This window comes from Rousettus aegyptiacus, unplaced genomic scaffold, assembly GCF_014176215.1.
Source record: "Rousettus aegyptiacus isolate mRouAeg1 unplaced genomic scaffold, mRouAeg1.p scaffold_m13_p_1, whole genome shotgun sequence".
In the NCBI taxonomy this organism is placed as follows: Eukaryota; Metazoa; Chordata; class Mammalia; order Chiroptera; family Pteropodidae; genus Rousettus; species Rousettus aegyptiacus.
The window spans coordinates 47,709,926-47,729,871 of NW_023416284.1; the positions used below are offsets into that span (position 1 = coordinate 47,709,926).

Genomic DNA, 19,946 nt, shown 5'->3' on the forward strand with positions numbered 1-19,946 from the left:
ATTTTATGCAATTTTTTTCCTATTGAAAGCAAAGCACAATTTATATGGCAGCTTGTGGTAACTATGCCTATAGTCTCTATTGATTTTGCTGCATTTATTATTGGCTACTAACCCTGAAAAGGATTCCCTTAACTTTCTAATTATAAAAAAAAAAAAAAAAAAAAAAAAACACTTTCAGACTATAAACCATATACATTTTCAAAGACATTGGCTAAAATTACCAAAATAATAATGTTAAGACTCATACAAATGCATTTTCACAATTAGAATGAAATGCTGGTTGAAAAATCATCTGGACATGACATAAACACTTTCAGATTGAACCTCATGAAATTATAATCATTTAGATCCAAGGTTGGCATATATTTGTCTATACAACACCTACTTTTTAAAAAAAAAAAATGTGTATTCAAAAAAGAATATTATAACAATAATTTCACTGGAAATACTTTGAGGAAAATTATTTTTAACACGTTTTTTGAAACTGCCCTTTGCGAACTATACGCCAATTACTAAGCAAAATAGATCCATAAGGGCTATATCCTAAGACCTTTACAAAGTGCTTAATTCTAGTCCCATGCTCAATAATTTCTCCAACGAAATGCAATAAGTGAATTTCCAAAGCTTCAGTGCACCCATGAATTAGTACACAAGAGCAAAGCCACTGGATTAGCTAAACTCATTTACAGTTATATGTGAATCCTATACATATACATACACTTACATATGGACTCACATATGGATACTTTCATGCACATATTTGTGTACATGCTCATACATACACAGATATAGAGAGACACACACAGAAATGCATATTCATGCACATTATGTCACCAAAATTAGAAATTACTTCTTCCAATAGGTACCTGTGATCATTCACAGTAGTAAAAATCATAAATGTCAAATCTACAAATGTCCACAGCAGTCTTTGGAACCAGAATCTATTCAGCAAAATTTTTACTAGCATTGCTTAATCTCTGAATGAATAAAATTTCTGATTTTTTTACTACATCACACTGACCATTTTCTCTATTATTTTGAAATATTAAAGATCTACAGAATTTAGAAGCTGAGAGAATGGTGCACGGTGATGATTTCTCCATTTCTTTTATATTTAATTAGTTGTGTATGAAGAAAAGGCTCATTCTTAATCTTTAAAAGTATCTAAATAAAATATCTAGGATGTGGCATTAAAAATAATTAAATGAATAACTGAATCTCAATTTCGTGTTTTCTCTGAAATAATAAATTTCAACAGTGTTAAATTCATTACTTTTTTCTTTGCATTTTCAGTTGCTCTTTTTAACCTTTTTTAGAATTTTAACAACTGAGCAACCACATTTATATACAGTAGCACTTTATAAAAAGTACAGTTTTTTGTAAATAGCTATACTACTTTTGGGAAAGAATGTGAACCTACCACATAATTCTTTTTTGGATTCCCCTATCCCAAACATTAATAAACTGTTTTCATGGTCTTTCTATTTCTGCAAATTTAAGTCACCCCCAGGTGTCTCACGTAAGAAAAACAAAAAGCCCAGAACATTCTTTAAATCAATTAAGGAAGTTACTTTCATGAAATTTCTTTAATTTTGCTGTTTTATAAGGTTTTTGTTTCATGTGTCTGCATGTTTATGTTTCTTTTGGCCATTATATAGAGAAATTAGTGTGGTTGCTAATCTTAATTTTAAAAAGAAAGAGATTAATTTATAAACTAATTAAAAGCCTACATTGTCATGACATTAGGATTTTAACTAAAGGGTTTTAGCCTTGTTTTACACCAGAAAGAATTTTGCAATTTTCAGTTGTGTTCTGTAACTAGGAGTCATGTCTGGCCAGCTGCACCAAGTTTAGTGGAAGAAATAGAGATGGAGATGAGGATTATGTGGAAGAAAAAAAGGGATACCCATGTTGAATTCTGACCACTTCTCAAAAATCTGTGTTGCACAGACCTAACCCGATGAACACACTTATTATTCCACTTCCCTGACTTAGACACCAAGCCAGAAAAGACATGGATATTAAAAGTTAAAAACAAAACAAAACAAAAAACACTGTTCAGTAATGCCTACCCTACATAATTATATTTTAACCACTTAATTTTAATAATTTGATCTGTCATATTTTAATATCTAGAAAAATTGTGTGTAGGCATATGCAAATATATTAATCTGGAAAAAGGTAAATATTAGAAATTAATGATTAAAGACAGACAGATGGGTATCGAATAATTATTTAGTTATTTTCAAGTAATATGTACTTTAAATGTGCTATCTACATATGATTTTCAAAGAAATACAAGTAAATTCATTCTTAGCTCACCCAAGAACTTCAATACCTATTTTTCTCTTTTTTCACACTTTCTGATAGGCTCGTGAAAGAAGAATTCACATGGCCAAAGTATAAGAAAAAAAATGAGTTATCTCTTTATTTTTCACAATGCCCATTAGACCTTAAGAAAGGGTCATCTATTTTAAAATAGTTTCAAGCAATGCTTCTTTAAATGCAAGTAGTCAGAATACAGATAGAATTAGTTATATATTTGTTTTCTAAAGAAAAACAACTAAGATGATTCCATATAATCAGATGAAACCTGGCAAATAGCCCATCTCTGCCATTTATAGAGAATGGGTTGGAGGACAATACCTCACACAGAGTAGAGTTGCATATACATTCTTGAACCTGGCTTTACTTATCTAGGGTGATCTTTCAAAATATGTGCAAAAAAATGGAATAGGAAACACTGAACAAAATATCTCACCTATGTAAACATACCCCAGGAAATCAAGTAATACTTGTGTATCCTGCAGGTTAAGGGAGGGAAAAGACTTTGCGAAAAGTTAATCTTCCACAAGAAAAATATCTCACTACTATATCACTCCATAGTATGTGATTACTTGCTATTACTCAGGTCAGACTATTGGAGGACCACTAAAAGATCTACCATTAATAATAATAAATATAAGAGTATTATTATTTGCCAAAAATAGCAGTAAATTAGTAAAAAATAAAATTTAAAAAGAGTTTAAACACTAATGCATAAATGACCTATATAGATAAATTTAGAATCAAGACAGTCATGATTTATTTACACTGTGATTCTAATAGTACAATATTTTTGTGTTGTTTTAATTTTTTCCTCAAAGCTATTTTTAGATGCTGTCATAGTTCCATGAATCTTATACTATGCTAGTGTTAACACTATTTTGGATTTGTACAAGACATATGCTCCCAGAATCAGTACAACCTTATAAAATTTGTTTGGAATATTGTATATTATATGGTTTCAACTTATATTCTAAATGGTAAGATCATGCTAAAGAAACAAATTAAGCAAGCTTAAAATGTTGTTTTTAACAATTGGTTAATTTTATTCTGATTATTTTTATTCAGGTACTGTAAATAATCTAAACTTTTCTTTAAAATTTAGTAAATAACTCTAAGATTATTATTTTAATTGAATTTCTCATTGATTCCAAAAAGCTGTCAATTTTGAATTTTTGACCAAGCAAATAGTGTAAAATAATACTTCTAGTTCAGGATATATGTTTTTCTGCATTAAACAAAATTAATTTTACCATAATCATTAGGGACTCTTTTCAGAAAACTCTGATAAACTTCTATCACATCACTAAAGAATGCCATACCATTTTTGCAATAGACCCCGTCCCAGCAAAGCAACATTTTAGACAATGGACAAGAAGATGTATCTCCTAGTGGCCAATGGAATCCTTATCCTCTTGGGAGGCGGGATGTACCTCCGGACACCATTACTAAAAAGGTAACCAATTTTAAATTAATGACATAAACCATGAGCCTTGCACATTCATTGTAATATGTAATCCATATCTTATGTCTTAACAGCATTTCTAATTTTGTGATAAATTTAAGCTAAATATTATCCCACATAAGAAGTCTGGTTAACTGTAGGTGTGTTGAAAAAAATGAAAAATGAGTATTGCCAAATATTCAGAGCTGGTAATAAATTTGTATAAACAAGATTCTGCAACCTTTCTGCACCTCTTCCTAGTGCCTGACACCCATCTTTGAAGTTCAAGTCCAAGAAGGTGTGTAACGTATACTTCTAACTTTCTTGGCCTCAGCATTATGGTATTTGCATGAAATGAAATTTGACTGTACAAAGATTGTTTCACAATTCCTAAAGTCGTGGCCATTTATTCATCCAATCATTCATTCAATAAACACATAGTAAGCAAGCAGTACTACTGTTTTGAGCACTTGCTAGATTCTGGGGAACAAAAATGAAATGATATGGTTTCTTACCTCTAAGACCTTTTAGCTAGTGAGATAGACTAAGTGATAAGTAGGTAATTATGTGCTACATGTTAAGTCACCAGAATAAGAGTAAAAAGACTCTAGAAGAAAATAATTGTGACATATACAAGGGAGAAGAATATATTTTTATTTATTACTACTCTGAAAAATATATTTTAGAATATATTTTTAAAAACTCATACAAATCAATAAGAAAAGATATACAATACAATACAAAAGATGGTAAAATACAGTGAGAATCAGAAGAGTAAATAAAAATTTAAAAACTGAATATTTTAATCAAAGAAATGTAAAAAAAGGATGCTATTTTACGTCTACTAAATCTGGAAAAATTAAGAAGTCTGAAAAATGTAAGTCGTTTGCAAGTACAAGAGCAATGGAAACTTCAGTACTTTTAGTGGGAATAATTTTTTCCACTTTGATAATTATCTTATAAAGCTAAACATGCACACAACCTATATTCCTATAATTCCTTAAGATATTATTTAAGAAAAATCCCTATACATGCCATTCAAGATACATGTAATTTTACAATACTAGAAAAGTAGAAAAACCTAATATCTATCACCAGGAAAGTACACACATAAATTCTATTATTCACACAAAGAAATATTTTATATCAATGACAATTAGTTAATTATAATTCTGATAATGTGTATAAACTTTAGAAACATATTTTGAGTAAAAAGTAAGTTTCAGAATGTACACATCAAAAATACCATATGTATAAATTTCAAAAACAAGAAAAACTAAAAATATACTATTTAGGCTCAAGTACATGAATGAGGATATTACATTTATAGGGAAAAGTTAACATAAAATTTAGGATTATGGTTATCTCTAAAGAAGAGGCTGGGCATAAGATGAGGGAGGAAGCTGGTATTATTGGTATTGTTCTATTTCTTAAGTTAAATTGTGGTTCTTACACTCTAGTTCTTAAGTTCATGAGTGTTCATTTTCTAATCATGCTTTATAACTTATATATACACTACATAATTAACATACTTCCTTTGTAACCTAGGTGATGATTTTCCCCTTGATGATAACTTTGGTGGTTTTAAAAAATTACATATATATAATATCAAATTATTAACCCCAAATAGTTGATTTTCCCTCCCTACTCTTTTATTCATACTGTTGGCTTTATCCTAAAACTGGTTCCTCTTATTACAGACTAAATAGAGATGGAAACCTAGAAAACTCAAGAAAGAAGTTTCCTATTGAAATAAAAGGGAGAATTATGATGGAATCTATTCGAAGGGTCTCTAAGGAAGACAGAAGGAATATTTAAGATGGCAGATATTTGATCATATTTAAAGGCTGATGATAAGAAGCCATTGTTGAAGAGGAAGTTGAAAATCTCAGACAGGAAAGGAGAGAAATCTACTTATGAGGAAAATTGAGAGGATGAAAGTGATTGCAGGAAACTGAGTACCTGTTAGAGCCTAGAGCAGACTGCCTGACCAAAGGAGGGAACCACATGCACTAACATAGTTGCAAAGGGCTACTAAAAGTTTCCCATAAAAGAAAAGCCTTTCATTTATTATCTAAATGGAACTTACAGGTGTTTACATTATCCATCAATACATCCATTTTATATGAAATCTATTTTCAGAGTTCATAATATTATGTTGAGTCCTATCATAAATACAAATATTGATGATCATTTGCTTGCTTCTCTATGTGCTTTAAAAACCCCATGCAATCCTATATTGATTAAACATTTGTGGGCTAGTTAATCTTATTAAAGGCTAAAATATTTGTTTACTCCATTGGATAACTTTATTGACCTTTTATATTTCTTATCAAATGTGAAATTATATCTTTAAAATTTTATCATGTCTTTCATATGTAAACTCATTTGTACTTTCTACTATCATAAGCATTTTCTGACTATGTTATAGCACTTTTGCCTAAAATCTGAGATTTTAGAACTTATAAATAGGCATGTCTACCTATTACCTTACAGAGTAGAGAGAATAATGAATGTTTTAAATATTCGAATTTAGTGTTTTATTATTATTATTTATTAGTTAAATATATGAAGTTAATATTCAGTAAGAATTAACCTAAAGAAGTGAAAATGATAATGGGATTATTTTCCTGGGCTACAGGATTTCTCAAGATAAGCGTGAAAATTATACTATTAGTTATTGGGTTTATATTTTATTCTATGATTGAATATATATTAAAGTCATTGTTACTTTTGCAGTTGTCATGAAGTAAGTAGTCAGTCATCAGTCTCAACAGGATAAAAATGGAAAACTAGAAAATGAACTACAAATAGAATGGAGAATCAAAGGAAAACAAGTGGTGAAGAAATCTTAGCCAGCACCCCATTCAGGCTATTTCTCAAAGTCTCTGCAGATTTTTTTAATCTTATCTCTGTGCCTAGAGATACTACTGTGATGTTACTACTCTGTAGTAATTACTACAACTACTAGATATTACTACTAGTACTGCAGTACTACTGTGATCAGAAATTACTGTAACTCCGCAGGGATTCCCTGGGAAATCCCTTTAAGAAAGGCTTTGATTGAACTTGTAGATCTCTGTTCTGGTTATCATAGCTTTTCAGTTGAACTGGTATTGGTAATACAGCTATGATTAGCAGTACTCGAAGCACTATAGGGGAAAAAATGTGGGTATCCTCCAAGATGTGGATCCAGAGATGTGAACACATCAAATAATTAGACAGGAAGTGTTTATCAGAAAGAGTCTTGTTTCTGTATCTGTGACAGGTCTAGGTACCAGAGTGGCTAATCCATGACAAAATATTGAGGGTGTTAAATCCTACTTTATTTTTTAATGAAATAAAAATAATTTTTATTTTTAATAGTGTAATAGTAGGTGGTAGTTTTAAATTTTTCTCTTTCTATGTTAGTCTCCACATTTTCAAATTCTGATGTCTATTAATTCAAAAAGTCTTGGAATCACTGACAGAAGAACATGTCGATAGCTACATAAGTAAATCTTCCCCCCAAATTCTAGGCAGCACTATTTGATTACTTAAGAATTGCAATTACAAACTTGCAATGGCTGAAAACAATAGTGCTTTCGGAATGAATATTTGTATTCCACAGTTCTATCACATTACTGCTTTCACTGCTGCAATGTGTTGAATTATGCCACAGTCACTGTGGCAAAAAAACTATTATGTACCATGTATTCAACTGTACTGTATGCCAGGCATTGTGCTAAGCACTCGTATATTTCTTCAGCCAATCCTCACAACCATTATATGAAGTAATCAGTATTATTTTTATCCCCTTTATGAAAGAAAATGCTGAGTTTAGGCTTTCTCAGTTAGAAACTTGCCAAGATCACATGAGAGACTAAATATTTTAGACTACTTTCCTATACGTAACAGGAAATTGTATGAAGGGCATAGTGTAAAATATAAATGAAAACGATTTTCATTTTAAAGTCAGACATTATATTCTGATTTGGTAGAATTCTCCATAGGAATGAAAAGACTGTTTTTCCCTAATTCTGAAATCACAAACTCTCTTAAAAGTATTGAGAATCTTAAATAGGTTAAATATCTCTGAGGAGATTTAAAATTGAAGGATAATATTATAAGGATATGTTAAAATGTTGGAGCAGAAAATGATTGCAGAAAAAAGGCTAAAGTGACTGATTAAAACAAATGAAACTTAAAACATTTTCCTTCTGGAAAAGGCAACTAAGAGACTTTAAAATCCTAGCTATATCAAATCTGAAAATTTTTTAATATATAGAGACTAGACATTAGAGGGTCTCTTTTAGCATTGACTCTTTAGCATGACTCTTCCTTCCCCAAGAGTCTGTTATTCTAGGTTAAGTGGACAATGACTTGGCAGCTAGAGTGATAAAGATGATTATCAAGGGTCAACATCAAGATGGACAGAGAAAGTATTAAAAATGCAGCTATTTAGTCTTGGCTCACAAACTTGCCCCTTAGGCTGAATTTGCCGATGATTTTCTCACATCCACAATGCCAGCTCAGTCATTAAGGGCTTCAGGGTGGCTAGTTGCTCGTCACTCTGAGGCATGCCCAGGAACTCATTAAGAGAAACTAAAAGAAATTTAAAAGAAATTGTATGTATTTTTTGGTCATTTTCATGTTCTTTTTATCCTTTCTTTCACAGGCCCCCAAATTAGAAATTTTCCTTTTTCAAACCATACAAAGTATTTTTTTATAATTTTTAAGTTTCTGGGAAGGAAATTTATTCCTTATTTTAATTTTGGCATTTGTCATATTTCTTAGTATAATGCATTTTACCATTTCTTTTTATTCATATTTGGAAAAGTAAGGCCTAAAATACCTTTTGAAAATCTTAAGTTGCTTTGTTATTGACTGTATGGTCAGTCCATCATTTGTGTTTTAAAACAACTGAATGAAATTACTACTGGGATTGATCTTTCACTTGGTAGCAAAAATCAGACTATTGTGGAACTTTTCAGAGTATAATAATAAACTGATGTCATTTTTAAATGAGAAGTAGATATTTAAAAGTATGACATAAAGAAAATCAACTTACACATTTAGTAATTTTAATATGAGCATTTTATTGTTATGCCATAAAAATCATATCTAAAATATATAATCATTATGCTTTAGTCATAGAAAAGTAATTTGTTTTGCAAGGAAAAACAAATATTTCTATTAGCACTTTATTGGTACTGGAATAAAAATAACTATGATTCTTGGCTTTTAATTTAACTGAGTGCTGTTGGAATCCCTTACTTCAAAGGCACAAAGGAGGATGGATGTAGCTCACTTACAAAGAAATAGAGGAAAGTCTGGAATGGATAAGAAAGAGAAATAAAGATTTAAATATTAAAAAACTTCAGGATGGAAGAACATAGAGTAAATCTTGAGGCTATAATTGAGCAAGTCAAGATACAAAGGATGCAGATATGAAAATCAATGGGGTAAACTTAACATGTAAGAGATAAGAGACAGGGAAATAGAAATGTTTCTTATCTCCATCAACATCAGTCGAGAATATCTGTTCTAGTTTAAAATAAAATTTAATTTTAAAAAATGATTCTGAAACTTTAGTGATTGTCAATGTCATAGCTAAACTCTTCTTTTGTACAGAAGGAAATATGTCAGGTAGTTAAGTTTTTCCTGAGGCTTTATATTTTTCCCTTCCTAAAGCAATATGTGTTATTAACAGTGAAATTAACCCCCAATAAGCATCATTAACCCCCCAGGAATAATGCCTTGACTTCATCAGTCCATAAGCAAATGAGTACCATCTTCTCTACCACTGTGAGTAATGACAAGCACAAGCCTGACTCTCTCTTTTCTGATTCTCTTCCCAAGCCTCATTTTTCTCCTCTGACAGGAGCAAATCTCACACTGGTTAGAGTAAATTTTTATTCTGGTAGACTGAGCTATCACTGAAAAACAAAAACAGATTCGAATACTTTGTTTATAGTCATTTAAAACTCTATTTTTATAAACATTAGGAGAAAAGATCTTTCTGAGTTGCCTGGTTGAGATTCTCCTCACTTCCCTCATCCTCTTTCTGTCACCCCAACTCAAGTTGGTTTCGCTTAGCGCCTTGTATTGAGAAACACAAAGACTGCACCAATATTCAAGTAGTAGCATATTCTCCTGAGGCTGCTGAGCTTCAAGAAAAAATAGCTGCCAAAATATTTTCTGTCAGTGAACAGACCCCCCGCCAGAATGAGAAATGAATCAATGAAATGGGAGATTGATTAAATCATACCATTATAGACTTTTAAGTTATATTTAAAAGAAACTTTTAGCACAATCCGTTGCTCCCAAAGAGACATTTCTCACACAAATATATGCAGTTTTTTCTCTTGACCAAAAACCAGTTTTTTCAGGGGACATAATTTAAAAAGGAGAGTGGAATAGTTGGAAAATTGTAAATGTGCTCAAATAAAAAACAATGTCCGTCCTTAGAAGGACTTTGAAAATAACTCTTCAGATCTATAATAATGTAACCCCACTTTCTTTGAAGTTTTGGTTTCCAGAGATAATCTGGAACTGATTATTTGCGTGAACAGTAAGTACCCACTTCTTAGTTTCACCCTTAGTTTGAAAAGGGGAGTTTTAAGCAACAGTTCCAATCACACGAGGATATAAACACACCCAGGGTCACAAATATTCCTCTGCATCAAGAGGGGTTAGGAGTAGGAGAGGTAGCTAGGTGAAAATTATCTTATGTGACTTTGTGCTTAAGGATCAATTATTGATGACATTATTAAGCATCTGCCAAACACCCACTGGAGGCTCTTTTAAATTTCTGCTTCTTATATTTAGAGAGTGTATTAATATATCCTCTATTTCCCCTGCTTAACAATTACATGCCTCTGTCTCTACTAGACTAGCTTCAACATGGTGATTATGGCATAAACAACAATTTTTGTTTTATAACAGAATAAAAATGCACTATTTGAGGTTGTACAAGTTAAAATATCTAGAACAATCCAAAGAATAATTATAGGAATTAAAAGCTAAGAGCTCAAATCTAGTCTCGAGAATATCAAGTTATACTCTTTTTATGTTACCAGTATCAGAACTGTTTTTCAGATGAATTAAACATACTCTTTTGAAACATAGCTTATTCACTGATAATTGTTACCTTTTCCAGTAAATCAATTAAATTATGTTCTTTTCCTATACTATAGGAATAGAAATTAATATATCAAATTAGATTCAGTGCCCCCCCCCATAATTACCAATTATTGATATAAGAGAGAGAAGGCTGGATATATATATAAAGGCTTGCCTGTTAAACAAAAATTAATTGCCAATGCAAGAGTACATGGCCTGTAGGAAGTTAAAAATTTTATGAAAATGGGATCCTTCAGAGGAAGTTCTATGCACTTAACGATAGTAGCTGAATCAAGAAGAAAGGCTTGAAAAAGTCAATGAAATAATTTCCTTTGTTCAATGATCCATTTCAAATATTAATTTTGTTAATCTCAACAACTAGGGTGATGAATTTTAATCAGCAAATTTTAGTATTAGGTAATTCATAGATATTTTTAAAACTTACTCTATTTTGTTATTAAGTTTGTTCTCAAAAATAATGCAGATAGGAGGTTGTAGAAATGTAAATGAGAAAATTCTTCTCTAACTTAAAGCTAAAGTGATAGCTGGATAAAATATTGTTTAGTTTTACAGTCATTTTTTATTAAATGTTTTACTCAAAATGATATAATTCTTTAACTCACAAAGCTCATCCCTTTATCTCCTAATACTAGTGGAACAATACGATTGTCTCTAGTAGTGGACATCACTGTCATAAAATCAGCAGAATGTTCTCATCCAGTCTGACTCTAAATTAATTCCTTAATAAAAGTGCAAAACTAAAGACTGTCTGTCAAATAGCTATTCAGTCAGAGGTAGAAAAAAAAAAAAAAACTTTCCATGGACTAAAGCAATAAAAAGAGTGGCAGGTTAAAACTGCTTAATCCATCAATTCTTGACATAGGTATTCTTTAAAACAAATGACTATTCTACTTCAGAAAATTGAGATAACTTAATAACATTTATACAATCTTCATTTTGGAAGACATATAAAGCATAAAAAATGCAGAATTAGTTCAATGTAGTAAAAGTGTTCATGAACAAGTATGTGATTTGAAGAACTAAATGACATGACAACTGCCAGATGATCAAGGTTCGTTGCCAAATAGAGGATGTCAATGATAAGATCCCATTTCTTGCCACTTGATTTTTATCTGACCTATTCCACTACTTACAGTTTTTAGAAATCTTATGAGTAAAAGAAATTATCAAGTTTTTATTGTTAACATCTTCCTTTTAATTTCATTTCAGAAATGTATATGTCAACATCATCACAAAACAGACTGTAGATCGAAAGGTGTAAACCTAGCTCTAATTCCATCATTTTTGCTATTATGGATCCTCCACTGCTTTTTTTTCATTTTGGTCAATAATTTCCAATTTCATAGTTCTATTTTATAAATTGACATTTAATCATAGAAGATGTGCTTATAGAGATTCGATAAGCCAGAAATGACTTCCAACACATATCAGCCAGTTGCCATCTTAAAGCATATGCACTGAGAGGAAAAGCACTATTGCCTCACCTTTTTATTTGCCATTTGAGACACTAGAGTACATTGTCAGTATTTGACTTTAAAAATTTTAAGATTCTCCTCCCAAATACTGCATGGTGCCAGCAAAATGCAGTGTCACCAAATCCCCAGGGCAGGAGAAAGAACAACTTCCTGCCACACTTCCAAGCTTCAGAGTTCTCTTCTATGTGTTTGTGCAAGTTTATTCTTTAATGCCCAAATGGGGGAACATAGATTTTTGGCATCAAAATTGTTCTAGCTGAATACAAATAAAGAAAAAAGAAAAAAAAGTAATAAAGCTTAATAGGTTGGTTGTCATGATCATAAAACAATATTTGCAAAATATATCAGACACTGTACTAAGGTGCTTAATACAGACACTCTCTTATCATCTTCATAGCAACCCTAGAGGACAAAAAGGCATAGAATTGAGGAACATAGGATTGGAGCCCACTGTGTCTGGTTCTACAGCCTGTAGTCTAACCACCTCACATACCACTAATACGTTCTATCCCACCCACCCCACCGAAAAAAAAAAAATCAGAAAACATTACAGAATCACCCTGTTGTAGTAGTAAATAACCCTCAATACCAGGAATATATCTGATAATAGGTTTAGCTAGTACTTTTAGCCACAACTTGGTATTGTTTCTTCTGTTTTACTGGTCAGAAGAGAGAAAGAAACCCTGGCACTAGTCGTAGATTTAAAAAGAATTTTTGAGCCCTCTTCAGCTTGTTCTCGGTGACCTACACAAATCAAATATTTTAGATATTCCTCAGTGTGCTTGTTTCCCGAGCCTTCATTTTCTTTACTCTGACACATTTACAAGTTCTTTATTTACCTTTATGAATCTCAGAAGGAATAGAATCAAGAGCTCTAAGCATGACCGAAACCTACCCACGATCCTTCTATCGTATTTAGTTTTGTTCCTTTTGTTCATTTTGTTCCTTAATAAATTAGCTCATCAAACTTCTACAGTATAGCATTTAAGATCCCTACTATACTCTTCTGTTTGATAGTCTCCATTTTCCACAAATAACCAAAGTCCTGTCACCAAAACCACTTGCAAAAGTAATTAAACTTCACTGAATGTTGAGGCAAGCCCTGCAAAATAATAATTACATTAATACATAAAAACTAAACTATGCACTATGCTGCACCAAAAAAAAAAAATTATCTCAATGTTTTTCTTAGTTCTTAAGCAGGAGTGCAGGAGATACTGAGCCTTAACTTTGTCTTTAATTGACCCTTGAACTTGTTAAATTCTGCTGTTTAGTTTCCTCGTCTTAGAGGGATAAACAATGATGCAGCTGTTGTAGAGAGGTTCTGAAAATCAAGATTATGATGTAAAACATTTATCACAGCTCCTGTCATATAAATGTTTAATTAATGGTAGCTATTATAATATTTATTATTTTCCATAAAATCTGTTAATTATGGACAAGATAAATCTTCATTTAGCTCTGTTCCTAACAGCAGGTTGTTAACGAGACCAAGGTCGTGAGTTAGCATCCTTTTGAATTACTTATACATGAACACAGGCTATCCTCTTCACCTGAACAGTTGCCTTGAAAACATATACAATGATGAGGATGGAAGTATCTAAGGGAAAAAATGAAGGTGAATCATGGCAACCTAAAATGTTAGCCATATTAGTGAAGAGTAGGTAAGATCTCTACTTATGTCAAATTCTTTTTTTTTTTTTTTCATTAGTATATGCTGGCTCCCTCCATAAAAAGGCCACATCTCAAAATTTGAAATAGCTGCATAATTTACTGCTTGCTAACAAATAACTTCTAAGGCACAATCTCTCGGAATAAGACAGAGTTTAGGGGAAGCATGGAGTTCTGAGATTGGTGGATTTTCAGAAGTGGAAATATTTAGGCCTTCATTATCTTTGAACGAGGGAAGCATGGCTACTTGAGTGAGACTATTGCTGACTGGCTAACTTTCAGGAGCATTTTCTAAAGCAAGTGTCATTGATTAATAACAATAGGTTTGAAAACAATTCTAATTGATAGTTATTTATTGCTATGGCCAAAGGTCAATCAGACCTTTACTCAGCTGATAAGAATCTTTTATTCTCATTGCCATTATTAAGTACTTACTATGAGTACATACCAGCAGTATGCTCAATGTATTACAGTATCTTTTTTAATCTTCATAATGTTCTATGAAGTACTTATTATCACAGTTTTCATATAATAAGCAAAAGACATAGGTAACTTTCATTAGATTACATAAGTAAAAAGTGACAGAGCAAAGAATAAAACCCAGTTTCATCTGACTCCAAAGACCATGTTATCTGTACTGCATCAATTAAATTTTAAATTAACTCCTGGCATTTCTATAATGCTTCATTTCTATAATTTTGTCTCTTCAAGAATATCATACAAATAGAATTACACAGTATCATATAAGTAACCTTTTGTGATGGGCTTTATTCAGCACACTTCTTTGGAGATTAATTCAGATTATTATGTGTATTGATAGATACTTCCTTTTTATTACTGATTTGTTTTCTAAGGTATAGATGTATCACAGGGTTTTGTTTTGTTTTGTTTTGTTTTGTTTTGTTGTTGTTGTTTTGTTTTTAACCACTCATCCACTGAAGGAAATCTAGATTTCCACTTTGGGGCTGCTATGAAGAAACTTGCTCTAAACATTCACAGATGGGTTTTTGTGTAGTCTTAAGTCTCTAAGTCTCTGGGATAAATGCCCAGTAATGTAATTGCTGGATCACATGGTACTTGCATATTTAGTTGTGTTTTTGTTTATTTGTTTGTTTGTTTGTTTGTTTTAAGGAACTGCCAAATATTTTACAGAGTGGCTCTACTATTTTACATTTCCGGCAGCAGCCTATGAGAGATTGTTCCTCATCTTTTTCAGTGTTTGTTGTCACTGTTTTATTTTAGCCATTCTGACACTTGCATAGTGATATCTTACAGGGTTTTAATTTAAATTTCTGTAATAGCTAATGATGTTAAACATCTGTTCACGTGCTTATTTGCTACCACTTGTATATTCTCTTTGGTGAAATATCTCTTTTTGTCTTTTGACCATTATTCTAAATGAATGTTTAGTTTCTTACTGTGGTTTTGAGAATTCTTTATATATTCTAGATACCATGCTTTGTCAAGTATGTGGCTTGCCAATATTTTCTTGAACTCTGTAGCTTTTTTTCATTCTATTAACGTTTTACATTTAAATCTATGATCTATTTTGAGTTAATTTTTATGTAAGCTATGAGACATTGGTCAAGTTCATTTATTTTGCCTATCGACATCCTTTTGTGCCAGCACCGTTTGTTGAAAGGCTATCTTTCATCCATTGAATTGCTTTTGCGCCTTTGCCAAAAATCATTTGGGCATAACTTTGTGGGTCTATTTATGGATTCTCTGATCTGTTTCATTTATCTATCTGTCTGTCCCTCTGCCAGTACCACACAGTCTTGATTACTGTAACTATAAGAATCTTGAAATCAGATAAGCTAATTCTTCCCACTTTATTCTTCTTTTTCAAATTCATGTTAGCTATTCTAGTTTCATTGTCTTTTAATATAAATTTTAGAATAATATTATATATGTGTATATATAAACTCTTTCTGGGGTTTTGATAGGAAAGTGGGGCACTGCCTTATTTTGGCCAGATAGGGGCAGAAGTGTAATTTTCCCATTTAGGCTCCAGTGACACTTGAGGCAAAGTTCCTGATTATTGATAAGTAGGGATTGATATCCTAACTTCCAAGATGGTCTCCACTCATACCTCACTGGGGATAGCCTCATCATCAGTGGGTGAGGAAGAGGATCGTGACTCTCTACTAGATCTTCTCTAATTACCCTGTTGGGAAAGTAGGGGGATGTGTCATTACTGCTAGATAGGAGTGTAAGTCCATGTTCCATGTGTTCTCTACTGACATTGTTTGAAAGAGAGAGAGAGACTTACTACTGGCCTATAGGAATTAATGCAGGAGCATCTTACTTGGCCTTCTCTAATACCACAGCAGCAGGAGTGCCGGTGTGCCTTGTTACATCCTTATAAGGATAGACATCTTGGCAGTCTACTTGGCCTTTGCTGACATGATTGGGGTAGGACTATGGTTTTTGCGAAGGTGTTGGCCATAATAGGGAAGTCCTTGTCTAAGTTTTCTAGCTTGCTAGGCTGCTCCTTTTTCCTGATCCTTCGGCTAATAGAGTAGGCTTTTCTTTTCTCTTCTTTTGGTATTTTCAGGTTACCTGATTTTTCAGTCTTGGATATATGACACCAAAATAAAACCCAATGAATTCACCACCATATTGCTACTTGGTCCCCAGGCCCCGAGCTGATCTACTTTCTTCAGCCTACTTTCCAGTGTTTTTTTTTAAATTTGTTTATATATAATGTCCAGGGTTTTTTAGTTTTTCTTAATGGAGGGAAGAAGGGAAAATATTTCTACTCAATCTACCTGGGGGCAGAAGTCCTACTACCTCGATTTTTAAAACTTAACTTTCATTTTAAAAAGCAAGTAAATAAATAAAAGAGGCACTGTACAATATATGGTGTGGATAGAAAGTGATAGGACTGTTCTGTTGTCATTGTTTTACAAAATTGGTGAAACTGATTCATTTTAATGAGTGAGTTATCGTTTCCAGATGATTCTGTGTTGTTAAAAATGCTCCCAAATATTTTTAGAACTCTACACATTCGCAGTGTCATAAATTGTCATCTTTTGAGGCAATGTTTAATTTTTGGAAGCAATTCCAAGTGGCTCAAGAGCCAAAGTAGTAAAACAGATGACTAAATTAGGTAATATACTACTCTTTTCTAAGAGAATAGTGTGAACCAAAGTATTGTTGTAGTCAGAAAGTTATCTCTTTTATATCATACAAAACCTTCCAAACACTTTAAATTTCCACATAATAATCCTGATGGGATAAATTTTGTTGAAAGGTATCAAATCAACAATTCTTTTTTGTGGTGTTGATATAAATGTTTTCTTCAGTCCTATGGATATTGGAGTTTTTTCCTGTAAACTTTGACATGATGTTTTTGGGTCAACTTGAAAACACCATATTCCATCACTATTCTCCTCAAATACATGTTATTTTGTCCAACCTCCCCTTGAAAGTTCAAAGCAAATGTCAAATCTCTATTTCTTTTTACCATTCAAAAGGTGTAGCACAGCTTTACAGAACCCTTCGTGTTCAAATTCCCCTTCAGTATGAGTCAGTGTTCTCATAGCTAACCCTCTGCTTGAATAAATCCAGTCTCTGACATTTTCTACATTTTCATCAGTCTTTTGCACTTCATCATGAGCATCCTTATTATCTTTCTTAAGACTTTGTGCCAGTCAGAAAAACTCCCTCATTGCAGTCCTCCCATGCCATAATTGTTTCTTTAGATGTCTTGTGTCATTTATGTTTGCTTAACTTCACACAAAATTTAGTGTTAATTCTTTGCTTTCTACAGCTGTCATCCCCCATTCATTGCAGCCAATAGCTCAAATACAGAGTGAAAGAACTGCTGCTGATGCAAACAGACTCGTTTTACAGCATGTTCCTTCCAAGGCCCACATTGTGTTTTGCCAAGCCATATAAGAACATGAGCTTCATTACTTCAAAATCACAGATATTACTAAATACAAAGAATGTCAGCCTATTTGCCTAACCATAAAGCTCTAAATCAACAGATGTAGGATCTAAAATAGATAATAGGCCTAGTTCAATAAATAGGAATGTCCCTTTGGCAAATTTAAGAGCTGCTAAAGATATTTAATAGATTCTCCCTCAACAACCTGATTCTTTTGTTTCTTTTCATGGCTCCTTTTTTATTTGCAACTGAACTATTGTGGGGTGAGGATCTTATATAGAAGGAAGGAGGTTGCAGTATAATTTTGTGTTTAATAGCATGACCTTTGATAGTCATACAGCCTTCATTCAAATCCTGGTCCTGCCAGTTTACCAATTGGCGAATGACTTGGAAAAGTTACTTAACCTCTCCAAGTTTTAGTTTTCTCCTAAGTAAAATTGGATAATAATAATAATTTCTAATGCTGTTATAAGGATTAAAAGAGATTATACATATAAGGAAAGTTTCAACATCTCGTGTTTGGATGGTCCCTGCTATTTATTAAATGCCAGTTACTGTGCCAGTCATTAAAGATGGCAAGTAAGATATAGTGACTGCCTTCAAGTTCTAAACCAAAACATAATCCTGAGCTCAAACTGACCTATCAGAAAAAAAAAAAAAAAACCAGAAAAAGAAACTCAAAGGCTATTACAGTTCTACAATATATAGAATTAGTTTTTCACCCTCACATAGACCATTACCAGAATATTCTAATCAGCAAAGTAGTGTTAAGCCATCATTGATTTTCTCATGTAGCCTGTGCATCATGGCACTAGCTGTGTTCTGGATCCCTCTACATTTTCTGGGAGTAAAAATCCTTTACTTGACTTGACTATGTGGTCACTTTCAATAAAACTGCCAGTCTTCCTCTTCCCCACTGACTCAAGCACTTACTGAAGACCAACAAATATTATGCCAATGAAAGTGAGAAATGGGTAGAAATGAAAAATCAATTGACTGCAGTGGCCAGGCCAGTCAGCCTTAGTCATCTATACCCCCAGCTCCTCTAACTCCAGAGAAGCATTTTCTCTAACTAAGCATGCCAATGAGTTCATTCAGAGTATAACAGTTCGAAATGTGATCCTGGGTTTCATGGCTTTCCTCTCCTCCCAAACAAGAGAACATGCAATTTCGTGGAGGTAGCAGAGAAGTCAATTTGCAATAAGGAAAAATTTGACTAGAAGGGTGTTCAATCTTCTAGAATGGCTGAGGAGAGAATAGATACAGAAACACACATATGCCTTTTATGAGGTAATCTTAGTTATGTTCATGATGCTATAGTTTTGTGATCACTGGTTAATGTTTGGGACACCGTTGAATTGCTGATTGTTTTCACTTGTGCTGATATGGCCCAAATCTCTTTTTTTGCATCTTTTTCTTCCATTTCTCATGACTGAAATATAAAATATTCAAAAACACTGTACATAATACCAAGACAACCAATGGAACACCTGAAACTATAATCAAGTGGTTATTTACTTTACCCTACATATGGTCAAATAATAATTTTGAATATTTTCTTCACTGAAATTACCTCTTGTTTGAAATCAAGCAATATGCCTTCCATTTTCTTCAAATAATTTTCCTGATGTCTCTCTTATGTTGCTCTGCTTAAAACTTTTTTTAAATTTAAAATTAATCTCTTCCTTGAATACTTATTTAATTATTCCTTTATTTCTCCAACCTGACTTTTTCATAGTAATCAAAATCTTAATTAGTCAAGAAAATTCACAGGTGAATTCTAAGGTGAAATTCACTTTTGAATTCCAAATTACCTACCCTTAAAAAATCAACAACAAAAAATGAATTCGGGAAGTAAATCCTCAGATCCTTCCGTTAGTAACAGGTAAAGTACCAAGCATATCACTAACACATGTGTTTTAAAAGTATTAATAATAAGCTTTCATTTCCCGTGTTAGACTTCCATGTTAAACTATACTTAATTTTAAAAGGTATATTCTAGGTTACCAGT

The 19,946-nt window shown here is 32.4% G+C and overlaps 1 protein-coding gene across 8 annotated transcripts in view; it reads left to right on the top strand.

The window, feature by feature from the left end:
• LRRC7 (leucine rich repeat containing 7) overlaps window positions 1–19,946 on the top strand; it is a 440,527-nt gene that overhangs the window by 374,706 nt on the left and 45,875 nt on the right. For 7 of the 8 annotated variants that reach the window (XR_004955289.1, XM_016148942.2, XM_016148946.2 and 4 more), the window contains one exon: window positions 3,662–3,781. The exons of the other annotated variant lie outside the window; for it this stretch is intronic. Coding sequence is in view for 6 of the 7 variants with exons in the window: in XM_016148942.2 (XP_016004428.1) it covers window positions 3,662–3,781 (120 nt within the window). In the remaining variant the exon portion in view is untranslated. The remainder of the gene's footprint in view (window positions 1–3,661; window positions 3,782–19,946) is intronic. 8 annotated transcript variants of the gene reach the window in all.